Source organism: Mus pahari, chromosome 5, assembly GCF_900095145.1.
Source record: "Mus pahari chromosome 5, PAHARI_EIJ_v1.1, whole genome shotgun sequence".
Classification (NCBI taxonomy): Eukaryota; Metazoa; Chordata; class Mammalia; order Rodentia; family Muridae; genus Mus; species Mus pahari.
Genome location: NC_034594.1, coordinates 58,544,415 through 58,569,192, shown reverse-complemented (window position 1 = coordinate 58,569,192; position 24,778 = coordinate 58,544,415). Strand labels below are relative to the sequence as shown.

Genomic DNA, 24,778 nt, shown 5'->3' with positions numbered 1-24,778 from the left:
CATCTCACAGGCTCCTAGCAAGCATCTTGCCAAGGGGTAGATAACATTGATGTACTGCTCCAGTGAAAAAGTCACCACTGACAGTGATACCAAAGCTTGGCTGTTATATAAACTACACTATGGAAGTGGAACTTGGGAGCTGAGAAATGTTTGAAATTGCCGGGCATGCTTGAATGACAGTATTTTTGTAAGCTGCATGGAGGTGAATGTTGTGAATATGTTCAGCGTATCTACCCATTATGGCAAGCATTCTAAATAGCAGAAAAGCTACTTTACCATGCATGAATTTGCTCTATTTAGTTCTTATTGTTCTATTTGTTCTTAGCAGGTGGCTACCTGAGATTCTAAATTAGATTTTTTTTTTTCTAAATTAGATTTTTAAATTGCCTTTTAACTTTCCTGCCCTACCATTTGATTCTTAAATGAAGAATATGCTATTGTGGGGGCCCTTGCTCATGAGCAGTTGTTGTCAGACACAGTTTCACCGTCATTCTCATAAATCAGAAAGTGAAAGATATGAAAAGAATATAAATGTATACATTGATCATTAGATACGTACAACAGTATGATTTAGTAAGTTCAAATGGTATCTCCCATTATTGGCTTATTTTTAATTAAGTTTAGAGGAATGATACATCATTTTTCAATGCCAGATATTTTTTCATTACTTGCTCACATTTTTACTATTCCATGTATTTAACATGGGAATCAGACAATTCAGTGAGATTATATTGATTAATACATAACTTAAATGTACAAATATGTAAAACTTAAAATGTAGGAACAAAATTGACATTAGAAAAAGGTTACTTCAGGTATTTGGCATGCGAAACATTCTCTAGTTTATAAATTGCTACTGTACTTTGTAATGACTTTAATATGTAGCAAACATATGAATTACTCTGAAATGTATTAAAGATAAGAACTTATGTTGATATAACCTGTGATTAATTCACTGAAATAAATATTAGTGACCTCTTGTGTAATCTTTGCTCAGTATTTTTAGAACACACCAATGTTAAATTTAGGTACTATTTTGCTCTAATAAAGTCCAAAATAGACAACATGGTTTGTGAAATCTGGCTGATCAGCACTTTTTTTTTTTATTTAAATAGGATGAAAATAATAAGCTTTCTCTTTGAATGCTTGCTTACTGTGATGACAAAACTGATTTTATTTCTCATTAGCCTAAAATATTTATCATCTGATGTGAATAGAAAACTGCTATCCTTGACCCAGAAACTGCTGTTTTAATGCCATTTTCAAAAGTTAACGACAGTACAAATTTTTCTATCATAAAATTGACATAGTGTCCCAGTAAGCAGTTTTGTAGAGAAACACTAGGCATATGGAAGAAAATTACTTTGGTTCCACATTGTGGTGGTGTTAAAGGGTATGAAAAAAATGGGTGAAAACCAAAATCTAAATTGAAACAATGTAGTGTGGTGAACCCAGTAATTGCTGAGAATTGCTCAGGGTAAGAATATTATAGGGGGGGGTGGGTGGGGAGGAAGATATTAGGTTGTAAACATATTTAAAATTTGCTGGGAGATAAAGTGAAGTAGTAGTAATAAATCTGTTTTAATGTTTCATTTATTGTAATGCTTGACAGTTGACAGTTCAGCTATAAGATATTAATTGGCCTTAAATTTCTTGTGACTTCTAACTATACCTTTTAGTAGACATTTGTAGTATCTGTAGTTTCTATGTTAAGAGTAACAGGATACATTATGTACAAGTTCAAATAATTGTCACTTTAGAGGAATTGGTTGGTATGCTGTATGAGTTGACTCTTCTGAATAAGTTAAAATATGCTAACACACTTTATTAGTGCTTTCAACACATCTAGTCAGGCACTGTAGGTCATAAATTGTACCTTTTCAACTAACGCTAGTTTATAGTTATGTGGACAGCAAATGGTGATAATTGATAATCTTTCTTGAACAGATTGGAATTTTTACTTTAATCTTTAACCATTCTCTTTATTTTCTGATTCTAGACCTTGCTTGCATGTACAAATTATTTAGTCGTGTGCCAAATGGTTTGAAGACCATGTGTGAATGTATGAGTTCTTATTTGAGGGAACAAGGAAAAGCCCTTGTTTCTGAGGAAGGAGAAGGGAAGAATCCTGTTGACTATATCCAGGTAGGTTAACATTTTACATTCATGATAAGCATTTTACAAATATTTGATGCATTACTTTTACTAAGTTAGGTGTTATATACCTATGGTAACTGTTAGAATAGTTCAACATATCCACATATGCGTCAGGGAGCTAAAATGCAGCCTGTTTTTGGTTTTTAATAACCTATTCAAGATTTGTTTGATTTGAATAATAAATGAGCTGTATTGTGGTTTGTTAGTTTTTAAAAACAGGAAAAGCCAGGTTGTATTTTAATTGCTTAAATGTCAAAATGTTTTGTTTTAAGCAGGACCTTGACTAAATTGTATTCCAAGTTGCTGTTTTAATATGAATAATTAGTCTTTTTGTGAATTTTCTTAAACTTTATTTTTATTTATTTATTTGCTTACCTGTTTGTTTGTTTGTTTGGCTACCATATTTGATCCTGAAAAAAGGTTTAGGAGAAGCAGGGGCAAGGATTTTGTTTCTTTCATCTTAAAATGTTTGCGTTTCATTTATTTATAGAGGGTACTGGGATAGGATGAGGTACATGCACACACATGTGCCTTGTAGATGTCAGGACAGTCATTTTTTTTTCCTTCTTTGATGTGGGTCCCAGAGATCCAACAAGTACGTTTACATGCTGAGCCATCCCTTGGACCCTTTTGTATTTCTGATATATTATACATGTGAAAGTATTTTACATTCTATTACTAACATTTGAACATATATACAAACTGGAAAATAATCATCTGTAAAATTAATTCTGTGCACATAATTACCAACAATGTTAAGGTAAGGCTAGATCATAAGTACTTTACTTACAAGAGCATTTTTATAATGTTTCCTAAATTGGTTTTTATTTGGTAGGGCTTATTGGATCTGAAGAGTAGGTTTGATCGCTTCCTCCAAGAATCCTTCAATAATGACCGGCTCTTTAAACAGACTATTGCTGGGGACTTCGAGTATTTCTTAAACCTCAACTCTAGGTCTCCTGAATACCTCTCATTATTTATTGATGATAAACTGAAAAAGGGAGTCAAAGGGGTAAGTAGTAATCCATCTAAAGTGAATTAGATTTTCCTCAGTGATCTAAGGTTTGGAAATGAATTTAAGATATTTTACAGATAAAAATGTTTAAAAAGGTAGGGCTCTTTTTAAAGTCTTAGACATACTTAAAAGTTGTTTGACATTTCATATATACATCCTTATGTAATTGTCATTTTAAAAATACCCCCCAAAGAAAAAGCATAAATATCACACCTACGGGTTTTAAAATGATTGCCCTTGTAGCTGAAAATTAGTGTGAAGTATGACAGAATTGGAGAACTTGCCAGCAGTTGCAGATCGTTGCTGCTTTTACCTGGTTCTGGGTATAGAGTATCAAGCAGGGCTTTGTTTTGAGGAATGTGAAAGGTGTACTGAGTTCTGAAACTTTGAAAGTTCTACATACTGAAGCTCAATTTTTCATCTCCAGGACCTTGGGAGCTCACTTGGAACCATAGAAAAATCAAATTAAGCTATTTTGATCATGTGTGGTCTTTTAAAACCTCATCTTAGAGATTTTGAGACAAAGGAGAAAAGCAGCAGAAAGCTTGTGGGTTACAGAGGCAGTAGCCGAGTGAGAAACAAATCACTGACTACAAAGAAATCGTGTCGAGTTTACTTAGCTCAGTCCTGTAATAATGTATGTCCCACCTGAGTGGTAGCAGCCCACTCTTTAAATGCAGTAGAGAGGATAAGAGTGTGTGAAGGAGGGCACAGTTCCAGATTACATTCACTCCTTCAGCCAATTAGTGTGTTTTAAAAACTAAACTGTCTTTTGGTTAATTTTTCAGCTAACAGAACAAGAAGTAGAAACAATATTGGATAAGGCAATGGTCCTTTTTAGGTTTATGCAAGAAAAAGATGTATTTGAACGTTATTATAAACAACACCTGGCAAGAAGACTGCTCACAAATAAAAGTGTTTCTGATGACTCTGAGAAAAATATGATTTCTAAATTAAAGGTAAGCTTTATTTAAGATGAATGCAATATTCCCAACTTAGATTGATTTATGATACTAGTGTTCACCCACACAATTGTGGTGGTGATTTTGAGCAGGGCTCAGGCTTTTCTTCTATGTGTTAAAGGTGCAGAACATCAAAGTTGTCTAGCACTGTCAATGACTAGATTCTAAACTAATCTGTGCGCATAGTAACCTGAGATGTCTGGAGGTCACTTCAATATACTCTACCTTCCCTGGAGTATTTTGGCATCTGGAAGAGCATAGAAATTCTGTTTTAAACTAAAATCTTTTTAGTTATTTTTAAATATTATAAAGTTTAATAGCCAGACTTAGAGCAACTACTAGAAAGACTTTTAGAAGAATAATTAGGGACGGCAATATCATGAAAGACTTTGTTTCTATACTTTCTCATGGGAAAGTTCACTATTCTTATATATTTGTGATCTTTTTGCATAGACTGAGTGTGGATGTCAATTCACATCGAAACTGGAAGGAATGTTTAGGGATATGAGCATCTCAAACACAACTATGGATGAGTTCAGGCAACATCTACAGGCAACGGGGGTAAGAGTCTGCATTACTTTTTGAATTTTATTTATTTTTATGACCTCACTTTCACCTCCCATTCCTCTCTCATCTACTCCTCTTCCCTTTCTTTTCAGAAAAGGGGGTCCCTCTCATGGCTGTCAACCAGCTTTGGCATATTAAATTGCAATAAGACTAGGTGCATCTTCTTCTATTGAGGCTAGATAAGGCAGCTCAATAGGGGGAAAGGGTCCCAAAGGCTGGCAACAGAATCAAGGACAGGTCCTGCTTCTGCTGTTAGGAGTCCCACAGGAAAACTAAGTAAGCTACACAACTGTAACACTTGCAGAGGGCTTATGTCAGTCACTCCCATGTAGGCTCCCTCAGCGATGTCTGTGTTGAGCCTCTGTGGGCCCAGGTTAGTTGATTCTGTAGGTTTTCTTGTGTTCTTAACCCCTCTGGCTCCTACAATCCTTCCTTCCCCTCTTCCATAGGATTCCCCAAGCTCCTATTAATATCTGACTGTGGGTCCCTGCATCAATTTCCATCAGTTGCTGGATGAAGCCCCTCTGACAGTTACACTAAACTGTCTGCAAAGATTGCAGAATATTAACAATGTCAGAACTGGGCTTCTTCTTATAGCATGGGTATCAGATGCTGGACCAGTCATTGGTGGGCCACTCCTTCAATTTCTGTTCCATTTCCTCCCCCCCCCCCCCAAACATAAATTGTAGGCCAAAAGTTTTTGTGTCTGGACTGTTGCCACTGGAGATGGCTGGTTCAAGTGCTATATCCCCCATTTCTAGGAGTATTAGCTAGGATCACCCTCATAGATTCCTGAGAGTTTCCATTGCCCTGTTTCTAGCTTGTACCAGCAGTATGACCCCCATTTTAGGTGTCTAACCCCAGTACTCCTCTGTCTTTCTCCCTGCCTAATCACTCCTGTTCCCATCCCCATCCCTGTCTAGTCCTTCCCTCTGTCTACCCATGATGTTGATTCTATCAGTGAGATTCACAAGTACCCCGCTTATTACTTAGCTTCTTTGGGTCTGTGGATTGTAGTATAGTTATCCTTTACCTTCTGGCTAATACCACTTACAGGTGAGTACATGTCATGTGTGTCTTTCTGGGTCTGGGTTACCTCACTCAAGATGATCTTTTCTAGTTCCACCCATTTGCCTGCAAATTTCATGATGTCCTTGTTTTTAATAACTGAGTAGTATTCCATTTACATTGTGTAAATGTATCACATTTTCTTTATCCATTCTTTAGTTGAGGTACATCTAGGTTATTTCCACTTTCTGGCTATTATGAATAAAGCTGCAATGAATATAGTTGAGCAAGTATCCCTGTGGTATAGTGGGGCATCTTTTGCAAATATACTCAGGAGTAGTGTAGCTGGGTCTTGGGCTAGAACTATTCCCAGTTTTCTGAGAAACCACCAAATTGATTTCCAAAGTCACTGTACAAGTTCGTACCCTCACCAGCAATAGAGCAGTATTCCCCCTGCTCTATATGAGCTTTCACTTGACATTTTGTTCATAGCCATTCTGACGGATGTAAGATGCATTCTCAGAGTTGTTTTGATTTGCATTTCCCTGGTGGCTAAGGATGTTGAACATTTTTTAAGTGCTTCTTGTCCAGTAGAGATTCCTCAGTCAAAAATTCTCTTTATATTTGCACCCCATTTTTAAATTAGGTTACTTGGTTTGTTGTTGATGTCTACTTTCTTAAGTTCTTTATATATTTTTCTATCAGCCCTCTGTTGGATGTGGGATCAGTGAAGATATTTTCCTTTTCTGTAGTCTGCTGTTTTGTCCTTTGACAGGACCTGCATTAATTTCTCAAATGTTGGATCTTTGCTTTTATATTTTGAAAGTCTGTTCCTTCAGTTTTATTAGTATCTTGGGTAGTTACAGATACGTTAAGGCTACTCTTTACATGCAGTTAGAATGGTTGGAGCTTGACAGGTGACTCAGTGGTTAAGAGATTTAATTGTTACTGAGCCTATGTTACACAGCTCACAACTGCCCGTAACTCTACCTCCAAGGGCTCTGACACCTCTGTATCACTAAGGCAACCACACTTGAGTACACAAAGTCATAAAGACACACATATAAACATGGTTGAAACAAATAAATAAAAACAAAATCTTGAAAAGTAACTGTTTATGCTATAGAATTTAAACTTTAAATACTCTAAGCTTTTTCCTGTGTTGGAAACAGTTGTGTAGCAGCAGAATCAGACAAACAAATGGAGCTCCCTGAATTCTTGGAATTTTGTTAAAATGTTGTGGATGTTCAAGCTGAACATAACTCTTTCAAGGTTTTGGGCCTGTTGAAACCTAGCCAGGATAGTGGTTTTTTGATTACTTTTTAGAGTCATGTTTTTGTTTTGTTTTGTTTTGTTTTAAAAAAAAAAACTAATAATGCCCGTATGATAAGAATTAAATAATTCATTTTGTCAAGAATATAAATAATATTCATTTTGTCCTTTGGGGTTTTTTTTGTTTGTTTTTGTTTTTTTTAAGGCAGAAAGCCTAATGGTGAGAGTGATTTTAGTATGTATTTTATTGAAGTTGACATCCATCATACAGATGTTTATTGAAAAGAGATTCATAACACTGTACCTACAGCTAATGTTAGTTGTGTAATGTGGTAAAAATGTAAAAACCAGAGATGAAAAATACAGTTTTGTCTAAATGAATTATCATGTATTCATTTCAGATAATTGTAATCATTTGAAAAATATTAAACAGACCCAATCATTAAGATCATTTTCTTTATAAGATTCTAGTCATGAAGGTATCTGCTTTGATAGTTAAAATAGTGCCTATGTGTACATAATTATTCTAGTACATTGTTGGTCATCTCTTTCTGTTTGTATAGGTATCTTTAGGTGGTGTTGATCTCACAGTCCGGGTTCTCACAACGGGATATTGGCCTACTCAGTCAGCCACACCAAAGTGCAACATCCCACCAGCACCAAGACATGCTTTTGAGATATTTAGAAGGTAACATCTAAATAAGACTCTTTTTCTGAATATTAATAACCAAATATGAATTCTTATATTCCTAATTGACGATAAATATATTGCACTTTAAACCTCATCTTTTGAAGAGTTTATATTAGTAGCTTTTAGCATGTAAGAACAGATTGCATAAAACTTCAGAAGAGAGTCAGTGTTCTCTTTTCTGCATTGGCACATGTTAGTGTCGATCTCTGCCTTAGGATAGAGTATGGAGAAAATCTTAAGTTGGCTCGGCCAGAGTACATGGAGAAATGATTTACCGTGTTGGTGCTTAGTTAGCTTACATTGGTCTTAACAACAGCACCCCATACCATGCCCTCAACTTTTCTCTTCTGGTAAAAAGCAGGAACAGAACTTAATTCCTGAGGGCTTTCTTCATCTTTTAATATCTCTTATCTATATGTTTGCTAAGGTTTGTTATCTTAAAATTTACAATTTCAGATGAGTGAGTTGTATGATTTTTCTAAAACTTGGTTTGCTTTGCTATAGGTTCTACTTAGCCAAACATAGTGGTCGACAGCTCACACTCCAGCATCACATGGGTTCTGCAGATCTCAATGCCACCTTTTATGGTCCAGTTAAAAAGGTAAATATTGACACTTTTCAATATGCCAGGTAGTTTTTCGTTTGCTAACTGCATTTGAAAATATCAAGAACATGTCTCTTTAAGAATAAAATACTAAAACGATTATGTGTTGTATTTCTAAGATTAAGCCAAGAAACCCCATTGCTGAAAATAGTATAATTTGAATTGCTTTGAAGGCACACATAGCAAAGCCATGTGCCCTCTTTTAAAATTCTGTCTTTTAATTTTTACTTCTGGTAAATGAAAACCGGGAGATTGGCACTTGATACTTGTAAGACATGCAGATATTCATAGAATCGTTTTTTAAAATGTGCCCGTAATTTGTTTCTTTTTAGTAAAGTTAAATTTCAGGTTTTGAGGTATAGACTAATAATTTATTCTTATTACTTGCTTTAAGTCAAGGCAAGGTCATTTGCCTTAAAATTGAAAATCAATCAAGACTTAGCAAAAATTGTTAATCTAGATCAAAACCCAGACTTGGTTTTTATGAGTTGCATTTTTTAATGTTAACTATGTATATAAATTGTTTTTATAGGCAGTTAACATAGATGCGGAACTTTATAATTTATTTAGTTGAAAAAAATTTGGCACTATTATCTATTTAAGTATATAATCACTTTCTTAGCTACATTGAAGTATTCACTGTGTAGGGAAATGGGAACAGTTCTTTAGTAAAGAGGTATGTGCATGCGTGCGTGCTTGTGTATGTTTTAAGCATGTTTATATTGGAATGAGTTATAATTTTATTGCAGCAGAGAAGTTTATGAGATTTATTTCTGCAAATATGGCTAAAGTTGGTAGGAGATAATGTCTTTGTTTTTTAAAAATCAACAGGAAGATGGATCTGAGGTTGGCGTTGGTGGTGCACAAGTAACTGGTTCTAATACACGGAAGCACATACTGCAAGTCTCCACTTTCCAGATGACCATATTAATGCTTTTTAATAATAGAGAGAAATACACATTTGAGGTATGGGTTATAGCAATAACATGTTTGACCAATGCTATTACTTTCTCTTACTTGTTACTTGAGTCTTGATTGAGCTTAAGAGATGCCCTTTGAATACCAGTAGGGAAAACTGCATAAAATTTAGCCATTGAATTTTGTGAGCTTCATCCATTACTGGGTCATGCTTTATTTTTGTTGTTCTTCATTGACATTATTGATGTATAGCTTTAATAGTGGGGTGCCTATGTGTGTCCATTATCAAGAATACTACCTTTTTTTTTTTTTTTTTAATCTGTAGTTAGTTCCCTCTAATCTTGGTGCCAAATGTTTTATTTCTGTGTTGTTTTGCCTTTTAAAGAATTTTATGTAAAGGTAATTATGTGTGTAGTTTGTATTGAGGTTTTGCAGTTAAGTGATTCTTTGTTTGGGGTTTTTTGGTTTGTTTTGGTTTTTCTTCAGATTTATCCCTAATGTGTAGTGTCAGTAGCTGGCTCTTTTTACTGCTGAATAATATTTTACTATGTGGATTTGCTACATTTTCTCTGTTATTTCACTTGCTGATATATTTGGGTTGGACCAGACCAGATTGTTCTGTTAAGAATAGAAACATAAAACTTGAGTGATAACTCAGCCAGCAAAGTCACTACATTGCCTGAGTTTGATCACCTTAAACACCACCGTGTATTGTGGCACACACACATAATACAAGCACTGGGGAAATGAGCCATACGTCTGTGAATGACTCCACCAGGGTTGTCCTCTGACTTTTACATAGATACTCACATGTACCTAGACCTTTACATGTGCATACAAACACATGGAACTCTGTTTTACTTAAAAAAAAAAAAAACTGTCCAATCTGTACTCTAAAGCAAGAGCTCTAAATGCTCCATATCTTCTGCAGTCTAAATATTTTTGGCCAGTTTTGTAGATCTTCATATATATGTGTACATACACACACATAAACACACTCTACACCACAGTTACAGTTGTTTTGTCACATCTATTTTAATTGTAACAAAACACCATGACCAAGGCAACTTAATAAAAGAAAACATTTAATTGGACTTAACGGTTTCAGGTGGTTAGAGTCTATGATGGCATACAAAAGACACGGTGACAGGAACCACTTGAAAACTCAAAGCCCACCTCTAGTGAAACCTCTCCTTCAAGAAGGGTTTTTTAAATTACTACATTTTTATTTATTCTCTATGCACATGGATGTGGGGGGGGGGTGTGGTGTGTATATACATATTAGGATGGTGTGGGGGAAAAAGAACAACTTTTCTCTCCCGCTATGCAGGCCCTGAGGATCAAGGGTGAAATTTAGTGGCAAACTTAATTCCCAGTCATTTCTAAGCCCGGATGCATTAACTTGAACTAGTCTTTTCCTGTGTGTGTAAATGCCGCTTGAATGAATATCATAATTTTTGGAAGCAAGGTCTTAAGTGTTTTTGAAAGGCTTTAAAATTGCCTTCATATGGGCTCAGCGGTTAACAGCACTGCTCTTCCAGAGGTCTTGAGTTCAATTCCCAGCAACCACATGGTGGCTCACAACCATCTGTACTGGGATCAGATACCCTTTTCTGGTGTATCTGAAGAGAGAGACAGTGTACTCATGTACATAAATTAAGTAAGTTTAAAAGAATTGCCTTCATATATCAAAAGTAATTTTTTAGCTATCACAGGAAGAAAAAATGAGTTTGAAATTAAGAGCAAGAAGATAAAACTTTTTGGTACTCACCATGTTTGTTCTCTGGCAAACATATTAAGAAAATGTCATTTTTATATGATAAAGCTTTTAAATTTTAGATGTTTTAGTTCAGTGGCCAAGTCAAGACTTTTTTTTCTTTATGTTTAACAAATAGATTCTACCTAAGGATAATGCTAATTTTCATTAACAAATTATATGGAATTACATGGAGTCCTAACTGTTGATGAAGCAAGCATGGAGTATGTCTTAACCAAACAATATACATAAAGCTTTTCTACAGAGATGGAATTCAGTTATACTTTTTAGAAATAGGATGGGATTACAGGCATCAGTTACCACATCGTTTTAAGTGGTGCTGAGGAACAAACCCAGGTCGTCCTGCATGCTAGGCAAGTATTCTGCGAACTGAATATATATACCAGATCCAATAGGGTTTAGTTTGGTTTTTGCTTGCTTGTCTTGAGGGGCATAGTTGAGACAGGATGGCTCTTTTATGTACCTCTAGCTATCCTAGAATCCAATAGGTACTTTTAGTTGAGTTTTTTTGTGAACATTTTATGAAGAGTGTCTCGTGTCTGATAATAGCAAGGCTGATTTTTGAGAACTCTATGTATAAAGAATTAAAAAGTATAATGGGATAAGCAAGATTACAAATTTATTTTCCAAAGCTGTATTAACTTTAATGGTTGAAGGCAGCTTCCCTTTTTCAGCCAACTTGGGATACATTGATACTAATGAGCAAAGTATAGGTAGAAGTTAATTAGATTATTGCTCTAACATTGCCAATTTTAGTTGTCATACACTCTATGTACAGTTCAGTAAGGGGTGTATCAGCCACATACCAAATCCCAAAATGATGTGGCTTAAAATGTCCACTAACAATCTCTCGATTTCTAAGTTGAGTACTTATTAGCAGGACCTCACTTGGATAGCTATGGCACAAGATCCTTTTGGCTTAAGATTCTTGACAGGTTGTATTTAGTTGTGAGATTGAACTTAGAAAATCTACTGTTTGTTTGGGCTCAAGGGATGTGCTTCCAAGTTTTGCATGGTGGGCAGATTGGTGGTTGTTGGTGGTGGTGGTAAAAGTTGTCTGAAGTTTGTAGTTTCTTTCCATACAGGCCTTTCTTTCTACTTGACCTTTTGGTCTCCTTCATATCATAGTGCTTCATTTGTCCTAGAGTGAGTACTCTTAGAGCTCCATGAAGAAACTATGTTATCTTTGTGATGTTGGTACTCACGTTATTATCCTTCCCTTACTGGTTGGTCATCCAAGTTGTCTGGGCAAGTGAGATGGCACAGAGTAGAGTGCAAAAAGTGCTAGCAGGTAAATATGCTTCCCACCAGGCCTGCTGACCTGTGGGTGATCCTTGGGACCCACATGGTAGAGAACTAACATGGTTAAGAACTAACTTCTACAAGTGAATTGAGATAAATGCATTCAAACACACAGACCCAGTATATAAACAAATGTAATAAAAATATTTTAAAACATTACCAAGATTGTTATGAAGGAAGGAATGTTACAAGGAAGATGTTGTAGTGTCATATTTAATCCATAGTAATAAAGTTGTTGAGGTTGTTGTTGTTTTTTGAGGTGTTTTTGAATAGAGTTCACTGTAATACAAAATAGTTACAAGGAACATAGAATAGTAGCTTACATCATAGTTTTTATAACTAACATTTAGTTTGCAAGGAAGCATGAGTAGTAATTCCTGTATTAATACTCTATATTATGCTTTTTTAAAGGTTTTGATGAGTCTCAAGTCTAAGCTGATTTGGACTTTAATGTCAGATATAGTTGAAGTAGAAAGCCATTCATCCATCCAATGCCAGTTGTGGTGGTGCACGCCTTTAATCCCAACACGAGAGGCAGAGGCAGGCAGATTTCTTGAATTCAAGGACAGCCAGGGCTATGCAGAGAGACCCTGTTTAGAAAGGAAAGAAAAGATTTTTTTCATTTGTAATTGTTAACAATCATACACCACATAGTGTGTGTAGTAATGCATATTTAAGCTTATTCATAGAGAAATAGATGTATAATCTTAGTAATTCCCTACATATTTGTTGACTAATAAGTAAAAGGGTTCTACATTTCTACAGTTGAAACCTACATGAAGAATTCAGACTCTGTGTAATAAACACAGAATTCTTGAAATAAATCTGTATCTGACAGTGTTGCTACCTGAGAGCGTTTACAGTTCTTTGAGTATAACTAAAATGTCATATCTAGTTATCTGTAGTCTAAACTAAAACCTATTGAGCTTCCTATTCATTCATACAGTATTTATAATGTCTACAGTAGTAGTAAGCATATAATTATTTGAAACAAGGAAATATGTAAAATAGCATTTCACAGAATTCTGTCTTTTACTTAATTTCATATTTCCATAGACATATGTGAGCTAAATCATATGAGTGTGTAGCTTTTTTAATTATCCCATTGACATGATAACAGTGAGTTAAAAATCACAAGCCTTTCTCCAGGTGTTTTTACTTCATCTCTCCTGTATAACATTGTATTCATAATATAATATATACAAAAGTTATCAATTAGAGCTCAGATGTCTTAGATTTTATTTTTAATGTTAATTTCCATTAGTCAAATCTTATTTTGATCCCACCGGCATTATGTATAGTTGATCCAGGTTCTGAAGTTTGTTTTCAGTGAGAACTTGAACATAGTGTGCTGTAAGTAAACTTAAAATAGTGAATAGTCCTGAGACTGTTGTAGCAGTTTATTTTATCTGCTGTCAAGTTCCTGGTGGTGCCTGCTGATGGCATTTTTAGAGAATTTGTTGTGTACTTTTTGAACCAGAAATGCTCTTGCCTTTAAACAATTTATAGTTTGTCCAAATAATAAGATTTTAGTAGCAAGTTATAACATTCAGGAGATTCTTTATTGTAAATTAATTCCTTAATAGAATTAACCTTCCTCTAGCTACTGCTTGATTGACTTATTTACTGATTAACTAATGTACTTTTAATCTTTGTGGAGAAAATCTAATTATGTTAAACCTAATGAAATTTTCAGGAAATTCAACAGGAGACAGATATCCCTGAAAGAGAACTTGTTAGAGCCCTCCAGTCCCTCGCCTGTGGTAAACCAACCCAACGGGTCCTCACAAAAGAACCCAAGTCCAAGGAGATAGAAAGTGGCCACATATTTACAGTTAATGATCAATTCACATCCAAACTACACAGAGTCAAGATTCAAACAGGTACCTGGAATTAACTTTTCCTCTTTAAAATTATGTATATTTTACATAGGAAAGTTTTGCATCTGTTGGATTTCTTCCTCCTAAAAAGTAGTAGTTTCATTGTTAACAAAAAATATGCTTGGTCCTAAGAAGGGTAAGTTTTGGAATTGTAAAGCCAGTATTGCCTTTAAAAGCATAAGTATTACCGTTGTGAACAATTTTTAGTAAAGCCTCTCATGTTGATGTTAAAAATATTATTCAGTATATTTAATCAGTTTAAGGTTTTTTATTTTCTGTTTGTAAATGGCAGAAAGCCTTCCTGGATTTTTGGTTTGGTTTGGTTTGGTTTGGTTTGATTTTGGGGTTTTTGTTTTTTCCTTTATTGTTTAGAATTAAAGCATTCTACTACCTGGTTTCAAAGTTAATATTAGTACAGACAAACTCACCTCAGAAGGCACATCTCTTTGAAGTAAGGTGTTTTTCTACATCATTCAAGTACAGTATCACACTCAAGAAAAATAATATCTCTATTTCTATTTTCTCTAATGTCTTGATGATTTCTTTTGTATCTGAGCTTTCAGGGCTCTGATTCTTTCAGTGTTTTCATGTTGCCACTTAAATTTTATTTTAATCTAAACCCATACCTTCCCTTTTTTTTTTTTTTTTTTCATTGAACATAGATGGGAAATAATTCTTTGTGTCGATTATTTTTATTAGCTTTTACTTTTTTCCTTAGATAATACTGAATGCATTTTTTTTCCTTATGCGTGTGTTTCTGTGTGTGTCTGAGAAAGAGACATTAGGATAGATGGATGGGTGGGTGGGTGGATAGATAGACAGGTAGATATATAAGATACTGGGACTATAATCCGGGATTGAGTGCCTTTTTTTTTTTTTTTAAGATTTATTTATTTTATGTATGTGAGTACACTGTCTCTTCAGACACATCAGAAGAAGGAAGGTATTGGATCATATTACAGATGGTTGTGAGCCACCATGCGATTACTAGGAATTGAACTCAGGACCTCTGGAAGAGCAGTCAGTGCTCTTAACCGCTGAACCATTTCTTCAGCCTGAAAGCAGTATTTTTTTAAATTATTTTATTAGATATTTTCTTCATTTATATTTCAAACGCTATCCCGAATGACCCCTATATCCCCCCTCCCCCCGCTCCCCTGCCCACTCACTCCCACTTCTTGGCCCTGGCATTCCCCTGTATGGGGCATATAAAGTTTGCAAGACCAAGGGGCCTCTCTTCCCAACGATGGCTGACTAGACCATCTTCTGCTATATATGCAGCTAGAGACACGAGCTCTGAGGGTACTGATTAGTTCATATTGTTGTTTCACCTATAGGGTTGCAGACCCCTTCAGTTCCTTGGGTATTTTCTCTGGCACCTCCATTGGGGTCTCTGTGTTCTATCCTATAGATAACGGTGGGCATTCACTTCTATATTTGCCGGGCACTGGCATAGCCTTTCAAGAGATAGCTATATCGGTGTCTGAAAGCAGTATTCTTAACCAAGAAACTAAGTAGCTAAATGGTTTTGCATACCAGAATAATCTTATAAATTATAAATCTTGTATCTCATGTCTATGTCTGCATAGTCAGCCATGTTTCTTTGAGATTTTCTGCTTTGATTCAAAAAGTTTCATACCTTTCTCCTTAAAGGACCAAATAGTACAACTAATGGTTTTGTTGTTTGCTACATCACTTACAGAATAGTTGTACATTAGTTATTTATTTGTCTGTTACTGGTTACATGAAACACAATAAAAGGACTAAGTGAGACTTTACTAAAGTTTGGAATAAATTGTGAATATAATGATGAAATCATGAAAAGAATTTTGTTAGGCAATAAATTCCAAGGAGATCGGCAAGGCTACAGAGCAGTATTTCCCTTTCTGATACCTCAGTGATGCTTTTTTATTGTTTAACTGATAGGATCTTGACAACACCTGCCATCTCTTACAGTGTTTTATGAATTAGAGACAACAGATGCTTGCCTGTCTGAAATATTTTTGTTGAAATAAAACTTGGAAGCCGAGATGGAAAGTAAGATTTGATGTCTGAAAGTCCCGGACAGTTTGTAAATTGTGTACTACTAATGTTACCACTGAAGATACCCACTACCTCGTTCTTCTAGGATAGGAATTATTCTAGTCAGCCAGGCATGTATCCAGCACAATTTTAGTCCCAGAATTTAGGAGGCCAAAGCAGGTGAAACTTTTGAGTTTGAAGACATACTCGTCTAAGTAGTGGGTTCTAGGCTAACCAGAGGCATATAATGAGCCTCTTGTTTTGTTTTGTTTTGTTTTTGTTGGTTTTTATTTAAGGACTTTATTCTTCCCCTCTGAAATTTAACTTGTAATTTTGCAAAAGAATAATTCTTAATTGAGGTGAGCATGTTTGCTTATTGTGTGTTTAATTGTGTGCATACTCTAGTTGAGATGGATTTTTTCCTCTAAATAATACTAAATTATTTTACATTTTATTATAAGCCAAATTTTTAATCACTTTTATGATAAATGGTTTTATTTCTATTTTAGTTGCAGCCAAACAAGGTGAATCCGACCCAGAAAGGAAAGAAACAAGACAGAAAGTAGATGATGACAGAAAACATGAGATAGAAGCTGCTATAGTGCGAATAATGAAGTCTAGGAAGAAGATGCAGCACAATGTTTTAGTAGCAGAGGTAAGAACACTTGAAGCTTGGGTCAACATCACTGTCACACAACACTGCTCACCAAGAGCAAAATATTGTACATAAAAACCTGTATATCAATATAGCTCTATAAACAAAACACTTGTATTTCTGAACATTAGTACTTACCCTTTTTTTTTTTTGGAAAGAGAGAGGAGCTTCTTTTCATAACTTAGGGAACCAATACTCATGAGAAGTGGTTAACATAGTTAAGATTTGAGAAGTAGAGCTGGCAGTTCATTAAACAATTACGGCAATTGAGAAGGATGAGTTTAGCCTCCTGGGTTTCTGGCTTGAGTGAGTAGACAGAAGTTGAGCCCCTTAACTACAGAGTAAGAGAGAATAGTGTGCTTCTGTGGGCCATATTTTAATAATTGGACAGTTGACTTTATTGTATACTGGCATATGCACAGGCAGGAATCGATGGTGGCACTGAAAGTCAGTAAGAAATTGAGAAGGTCAGACATTGAATTGGGAACTCAACATTGTATGGAAATATAGTCAGAACTGAGTCTATATTAAATTGCTCAGGAGTACCATAGGAAATAACAAAAACAATAAGAAAGAGCCCTACAATTTCATATTTGGGAGCAATAAGAATGCTTAATGAATGACACTGAGAAGAAACCGTGAACCAGCTGTGCTAATGTCACAAGTCTTAAAAGTAAAGGTTCCTGCTGCAACCAGACTTAACTGAATCAGAAATTCTAGAGTCAGCAATCTGGCCTTTAACAGACTCTGCTTAGGTGATTATGGAATGTGTTCAAATCCAGAGTTGAAGTTGCTTTTGAGAGTTGATTGAAATTTAGACTTCGCAAGGAAGGAGAATAAATGTAAAGTCTATTCACAGTCTGTAAGATAGAGTTAAGGATTGGCAGTTTCAAGTGGGTGGTAGCACGATTTTTGTTGTTGTTACTTATTCTCTGAATAAGTAGGTTGATTAAGTGCAGTTTGAGAATGCAGAGAGGCATTGGAAAAGAACTACCTGCCAATAGCAAGGATTTTGGTTCTAGGATGGTAATTATGGAAGGATGATAGATTGTAGTTGGCATAATTGAGTGCTAAAATTTGACATTTCAAAGTATTTCCAATAATTGCATGTTGGAAAATAGCCTTGATTAACAAGAGTAAAAAAATCTGGCTCATAGGGTGGATGATAAGTCAGGGTGGATTATTGAAATGACCATGAGCTTTGAGGACAAAGGTTTAGATTCCCTCTGGTTCTGTCACTAATTATTAATACCAACTTTATTTCCTTTATAAAATAAAACAGCCTACATTGCAGTTAAAAATCCCCCCCTGTGTGTTTGTGTGTGTGTGTGTGTGTGTGTGTGTGTGTGTGTGTGTGTGTGTGTGTGTGTGTAGATGAATATTATGATTAACAGACTGGCTGCTACAGTGAACGCTTTACTGGTAGCACCATACTTAAGATCTGACTGCAGCTAGAGCAAAGAATGCTAGAAGTTGCTCTTAATACTGGGTGCCATTGCTGAAAAGGATTTTATCTGTTAACTCATCTCTGAGATCCCAGAGCTGGACTGAGATGATAAGTCCAGGCAATCTGGATCCAGGGCTTTTGCTGAAAACTCCACACAACCTGGAGTTTTCAGTCCTTGGAGCACCAGAGCTGCAGCTCTCTCCATTTCTCCCATTTTCCCTGAGACAGGGTCTTGTGCTGCCCTGCCTAGCCCTGAGCACCAGGAAGCAGAAGATGAAGCTTCTGCCTTTGGAGTGCTGGGTCCACAGGTGTGCACCAGCATGACTGATGTATCCGTGCTGGGGACAGAACCCAGGGCTTTGTGCATGCTGGGCAAGCAGGGTACCAACTGAGCTACATGCCCGGCTGTCTTAGCTATCCTGCCAGGTTCTGTAAACTGGAAAGGCAACCCAGAAGTTAATAATATCATCAACATGATTAAACTATATGCTGGTATGTATTCAGAATACTGAAATCTAACTAATCCTCTTTAGCACCTATATTTTGACACAAGGAAGTATGTTTTTAAACATCCATTAAATTTTCAAGTAAAAACTTTAAAATTTTTGTACTTTTTCTTGTCTAGTTCTTGTCTTAGTACATCCCCAAGTACTAAGATTATAGGTATTAGGCACCATGCTTGGTGCATCTAACTTTTTTTAATTCAGGTGTACATCCACTAAGTTTTTCAGCTTTAAATGGCATGTCAGCTCTAGTAAAAAGATAGGGATTTTTGTCTATGTGGAAGTGTTTTAGTTAAAAATTAGACTTTACTTTTTCTTTTTAGGTAACTCAGCAACTGAAGGCTCGATTCTTACCAAGTCCAGTTGTTATTAAGAAACGTATTGAAGGACTTATTGAGAGAGAATATTTGGCACGAACACCTGAGGATCGCAAAGTATACACATACGTAGCATAAAATGCATTCAGAAATTTGATTTATTCTTGGACTGTACTCTTCGCATGGACTGGGAAGTTCTTTTAAATCATACTATTAAGACGACCATCTCTTCTGTTAAATTGCAGTACATGTTATAGACCACTCAGATCAAGCCTCTACTCCCTCTGAGAGTTTTCAACATCAGTTGATTGAGCTTCAGGCTTTCCAACGTTATCCCTGTAGAGATCATCTTTACAGTTCCTCGGGAAAATGTGAATGTGCCGCGTTTTGTTTTCAATATTGTATGAAAACAGGAAAAAAATAAAACAAATTTAGAAAACACAGCTCATTAAAATAAAATTGTTGGATTTCATTTCCCCAGGTCTTCAGTGTTGATGTAAATGTGTTTCTGTAGTGTTGCTTATTAGCACTTTGCGCATTGTGTAAGTTGGATAGCAAGAATGGCAAAAGAGATGCAAAATTCCCAGTTATCTTGCTCTGCTTGTGACATTTCCTTAGCTGGTATTGTTTAGAGGTTTGATACATATACAAAGACCCAGGCGTACAATTGGCGCATGCTTTATCCTACCACTGCACTTACTAGTCTCACAGCCTTATGACCAAGGACCTTTGTTTGGACATCAATACATACCCTGACTTGTTTTTCTCTATTGTAATCTGAGGTTTTCCAAAATAAGTTCTAAGATGATTAGGTTTTGCTCTGAGTTATTTCTAGAGAAAGAAAATATTTTAGTATGTATAAATTGTACAATAATTTTTTTGCTGTTGTACTTACTGCTAATAGTGGATTGTATAGGGTGGTGGTTTTATTTCATTTATTGTAGACAAATGAATTTAGTATTCACATACACACTAACTCAAGTATGTCAGAGCACAAAGGTGGCAGCTGGTTCTATTTAATTCAGTTCCTTTGAAAAGCACATCCATCCATTCTACCATTTGTTTATAAATATATCCCCCACCCCACACACACAGTTTAAATATATATTTTGGTGAAGCTGTGGTACACATTGTTTCAAAATGCAATCTAAAGATGCAATAAATAGAGTACCTTGATAGTTTGAAGGAATAATTCAGTTCTTGCAGCTGTGTTTTAGAAAGTGATTAAGCAATATTTTTCAAACGTGGATATTTAGCTATCCATTGTCCTCTGAAGAGTCGTTTTCATGTTTTCAAAGATGTGCTTTGTGCTGAAGATTGTGTGTCCGTTACTCTGTGCTTCCAACTATCACTGAAGTTTTCTACCTGATTGATCTGCCAAGGATTATAGTTTTGCTTTAACTTCAGAGTATTTTTATCTTCCATTTTATTTAATTTTGTTCCTTTTTTTTCTTACAAGATAATGTTTTAGATATGTAATTGGGGAAAACCACTAGATTTCTGTCAGAAAAATGAAATGTTACTGAATTCAAGTAACCAATTCTCCATTGAATATCAATACTGTTGATATACTTATTAGAATGTATGTCTCAGAAGATGGTTTCTGTTAAATTTATGAAGTTACAATTACTGAATTCTAATATGGATTAAAAGCTCCACATAAATATTTTCCCCATGCGTCTTGGATTATAATTTTCCTCTTAGACTTGCTTTATTGCATTTAAATTTGCTTTTATATGTATTGTTGATTTTAAGTCTTATGATCTTAATCTCTACATGTTCTCCACCTTTACATGAAACAGTGAAGGTGTGGCCAGTATGGACAGGTTCTCATACACCTTGCTGTACTTGCACAGGTACGGTGGAACACTGATGAATTGCTTTCTGGTGTAAATAGAATTTTTACTAAGGAAGCTACTTTTAACAGTTTGGAAGTAAAGACAGCTCAGCTGTATAGATTGGGTCTAATGTATATGTAGGGACATAGAGGTTTGCTATTTGTTCTGGTAGGTGCTTGCTTCTGAGTTAAAGTAGATGTATTTGTTGGGCAATGCTAGCTCTGCTACCTTACAAAATTCATGTGATGCATTTGATATTTCTCAGCAATAGGTCATTGACATTTTTATCTTCTAAATGTTTTAAAAGAATAATGTGATGAGATCCTTTTTTGTGACTTGAATTTTAGGAAAGATAATTTTTCCAGCTATAAAAAATTATGTCATTAATTGTTAAGTTATTCTTTGCTGTCATTCTTTGTGGGACAGCATTTTTTATTTGTCATTTAAATATTGAAAATTTATTACAATTAGGAAACAGCTTCACAAAATAAAAAGTATGGTTGTAATTCCAAAGATTCTTTATGTCAGTGAACTACAAATGGAATTAAAGGGATGCATGTGTGGGGCATTGTGAGCACAGGGCAGGAAGGCACTGGTTCAAGATCTGGAAAATGCTAATATGCCTTTGCAGTGAGATTCTCGAGAGCAGTGAAGTAGTGGTGACGTTAGTTTCCTCAGTATGCAGGACAGACAGACAGGCTTAGGTAAGAAGCAATGCTCTACAGATAATGTGTACATTTCCAGAAACTAGCACCCTCACACCTTAATTTCTCTATTTGGGTCTAAATTTTAGTATATTAAGTCTACACAATGTCTTTTTCAGGTTAATTTTGAATATCCACTTTGAACAAATGATACAGTATCTTGTCCTTGTCTGTCTACTGCCCTTTTGAGAGTAGCCTAATTTTTCATGTTACGTGTTTTACACACCATAAGGTTCTCTCATCTTAGAAGGAAAGCCTTTGTATTATGTTTTGCACTATATGGTACTTCTTTATGCAGTAAATATTATATGTTCTATTGATAAGAATGGAAAATCTAAGTGAAACTAAATTATTTCTAGTCCTGAGAAGTCACACAGGTGTTTACTGTGTGCAGTCACTTGTGAACTCTTTCTGATGCTTATTTAGTTGTCGTGTCCTCTTACTTAACCATTATGTAAGGTAAAATGGCCAAGCCAATATTTAAACCTTGGTTTGATTCTGGAGTTTATGTCTGCGTCTTGGGTTGCAAATGGATATATATGGTTTTCCATTTAAATCTGTCATTGTGTACATCATTTGCATGAAGCAGTGGATGATGAAATGTATCTCAGTATGGAATTCTGCATGTTTTTGTTGGCCCATATTTGCTGATAACAACACTAGGCAAGAAGCAAGGATGATGGTGGCTGCTGTTTTGGAACGTGTCTATTTAAAGGATCAGATACTCTAAATTTCTTAGTGTAAGGATCACAAGGTAAGTGGTTAAGATCTACACTTAATTTTTTTTTTCCTTTTTGCATGGTTTTCCATTCCAAGTCAGTTTTCCAGTAGGTATAGGACACAAAATGACAGTGAATCGTCATAAAGCTAGCTCCTAGAAGAAATTGAGCAAAGCTTCATGTAATGTTCATAGAAATGGCGCATATAGTGAGATGGCTCAGCAGGTAAGAGCACCCGACTGCTCTTCCGAAGGTCCTGAGTTCAAATCCCAGCGACCACATGGTGGCTCACAACCATCCGTAATGTGATCTGGCGCCCTCTTCTGGAGTGTCTGAAGACAGCTACAGTGTACTTACATATAATAAATAAATAAATCTTAAAAAAAAAAAAAAGAAATGGCACATATATAAACAAGACTTAAGTAATTTCTTCCTTAATATTTGGGTCTAACTTGATCCTGAGGGGGCCGCAGTGAAATGACTTACAATATATGAGGAGCTCCAAGTTTGTGTGCTGTGTTTCTAGTTAATGAAGTAAAGTTTAAGCATTCTAATAAAGTACAGGTCTTAGAGCATAAAGTTTTAATGTGCACAGTTCTTGAATTGTGAAAAATTAAAATCCCAAGTCTCCAGATTATTTGTTATGATTGCTGAGTGACAATTAGAATCTGGTGTGGTGGATGTGATAAATTCAAGATGTGCTTTACCATGAGCAGGTAGCTACAAGTCTTAGAAACATTCAGCTTCCTAAATTAAAATCTATAATAAAACTCAGACATCATGAAACAAAAACACGTACAAGACAGTTCACCCTCAAGTGCTGGGATTAAAGGCATGCACCACCACTGCCCGGCTGTAGCATTAAAATTTAAATGCATTAAAGCAAAGGATAAATGCAAAAGCTTGCTGTTAGCTTAGATCATTGGATCTTCTAGAAACTTTACTGGTTTAAAAAACAAACAGAGCCTGAGGGGTGGGGGGAGATGTGCAAAGTCTCACTAATAGGACAGTGCTGGAATTCAGACACTCTAAAGCCTGTGGGGTTGTGTTAGGTTGTTTTTGTTTTTGTTTGTTTGGCTTTTTGAGACAGGGTTTCTCTGTATAGCCCTGGCTGTAGGGGAATTCACTCTGTAGACCAAGCTGGCCTAGAACTCAGAAATCCGCCTGCCTCAGCCTCCCAAGTGCTGGAATTAAAGGCGTGTGCTACTATTGCCCAGCAAAGCCTGTGTTTTTAATGACTGTTCATGTACCATCTCTAAGAACAGTGTTGTACAGAGTGGGCAGTGCAAATTGAATTTGGATCTTAAGATTTTTCTTGGCATATAGTTTGGTTGGTTTATGTTGGCTTATTGGTGTTCCTGATACTGGAACAGCATGGAGCAATATTATAATGTGCATATTACTATATATGATATATGCTGTTATTTGCAAAAAAATAATATCAGATATCAATCCTGTGAAGTTAATATTTTCTGTGTGTTAGCCTATAGACCTACTAGCTTGATGTAGAATTATAGATGAAACAGGGCTGCGAAATATGTATGATGTAGAGTGTTACAAAACAATTCACTCTGTTCCAATGTAGCTCTTGCAAGAGGCACAGCATGTGTGTACCACAAAGCAGGAAGACATGGAGATTAGAACATCTAAATGAAGAGGAGAGGCTGGGCAAGATCTGGACCCAGTTTCAGAAAGTCCCCTCAAGAGATTGCCCACAAACACTTTTTGCATCATTTATAAGAAAAGCATTTCTTAAGCAGAAATCCATATTCTTGTTGGAAGGCATCTATATTCATTTGACTTGACTCATTAAAGGAACAGAGTCCGTTTTCAAGGCAGTCAAGGTTCTCACCAGGCTTATAGATGAGTGCTCAAGAATAAAAAACAGTTCAAGAAAAGTAGCCAGGCCTTGCTGGTGTTTCTCCTAAGTGCACACCAGAACCTAGGGGAACCTTTTTATTTGAGGAGGGGTTCCCTTGTGAAGATTATGGCCTTATAGGTACAAGGTGAAACTGGGGGACAACTAGGGGAGCCATTGTTTTACAGTTGTGTTACACGAACTCCCAGTTTCATTAATTAGCTAAAGTTAATAAGTTGTAAGATGCTTTAGTATTTTGTATTTAAACTTCAGCTGGCTATAACTGTTTCTCAAGGCAAAGTATGTTTGTAAGAAAATGGGCTCATGGTCACAGGTCACATGCCTCATAGCCAAACTATTGTTAGTCTACCATATTGCCTCCATAGAAAAGTAGCAACCTGTGGTCTCAGATAGGCCTTGTCACTAAGAGAAAATGAACTTAGAAACCCCGCATTTGGAGTTTGGTGACTTTTCTCCTACAAGTACCAGTTTAGGCAGCAGTATTAGATGAGTCAAGAGCAAGTGCCTATTGATGTGAGTTTGGAATTGTCCCACTTTTTAG

General features: G+C 35.8%; 1 protein-coding gene across 4 annotated transcripts in view; it reads left to right on the top strand.

Annotated features, from left to right (window-relative positions):
* The window catches only part of Cul3 (cullin 3), a 76,150-nt gene extending 54,702 nt beyond the window's left edge, over nucleotides 1–21,448 (top strand). For 2 of the 4 annotated variants that reach the window (XM_021197336.2, XM_021197337.2), the window contains 10 exons: nucleotides 2,000–2,145; nucleotides 2,993–3,169; nucleotides 3,961–4,131; nucleotides 4,588–4,695; nucleotides 7,545–7,669; nucleotides 8,177–8,273; nucleotides 9,108–9,242; nucleotides 13,970–14,156; nucleotides 16,685–16,830; nucleotides 19,104–21,448. In XM_021197336.2, coding sequence (XP_021052995.1) covers nucleotides 2,000–2,145; nucleotides 2,993–3,169; nucleotides 3,961–4,131; nucleotides 4,588–4,695; nucleotides 7,545–7,669; nucleotides 8,177–8,273; nucleotides 9,108–9,242; nucleotides 13,970–14,156; nucleotides 16,685–16,830; nucleotides 19,104–19,235 — 1,424 coding nt within the window. In that variant the 3' untranslated portion in view covers nucleotides 19,236–21,448. The remainder of the gene's footprint in view (nucleotides 1–1,999; nucleotides 2,146–2,992; nucleotides 3,170–3,960; nucleotides 4,132–4,587; nucleotides 4,696–7,544; nucleotides 7,670–8,176; nucleotides 8,274–9,107; nucleotides 9,243–13,969; nucleotides 14,157–16,684; nucleotides 16,831–19,103) is intronic. The other 2 variants (XM_029538351.1, XM_029538350.1) reach the window with 1 other exon arrangement.
* The last annotated feature ends 3,330 nt before the right edge of the window (nucleotides 21,449–24,778 follow it).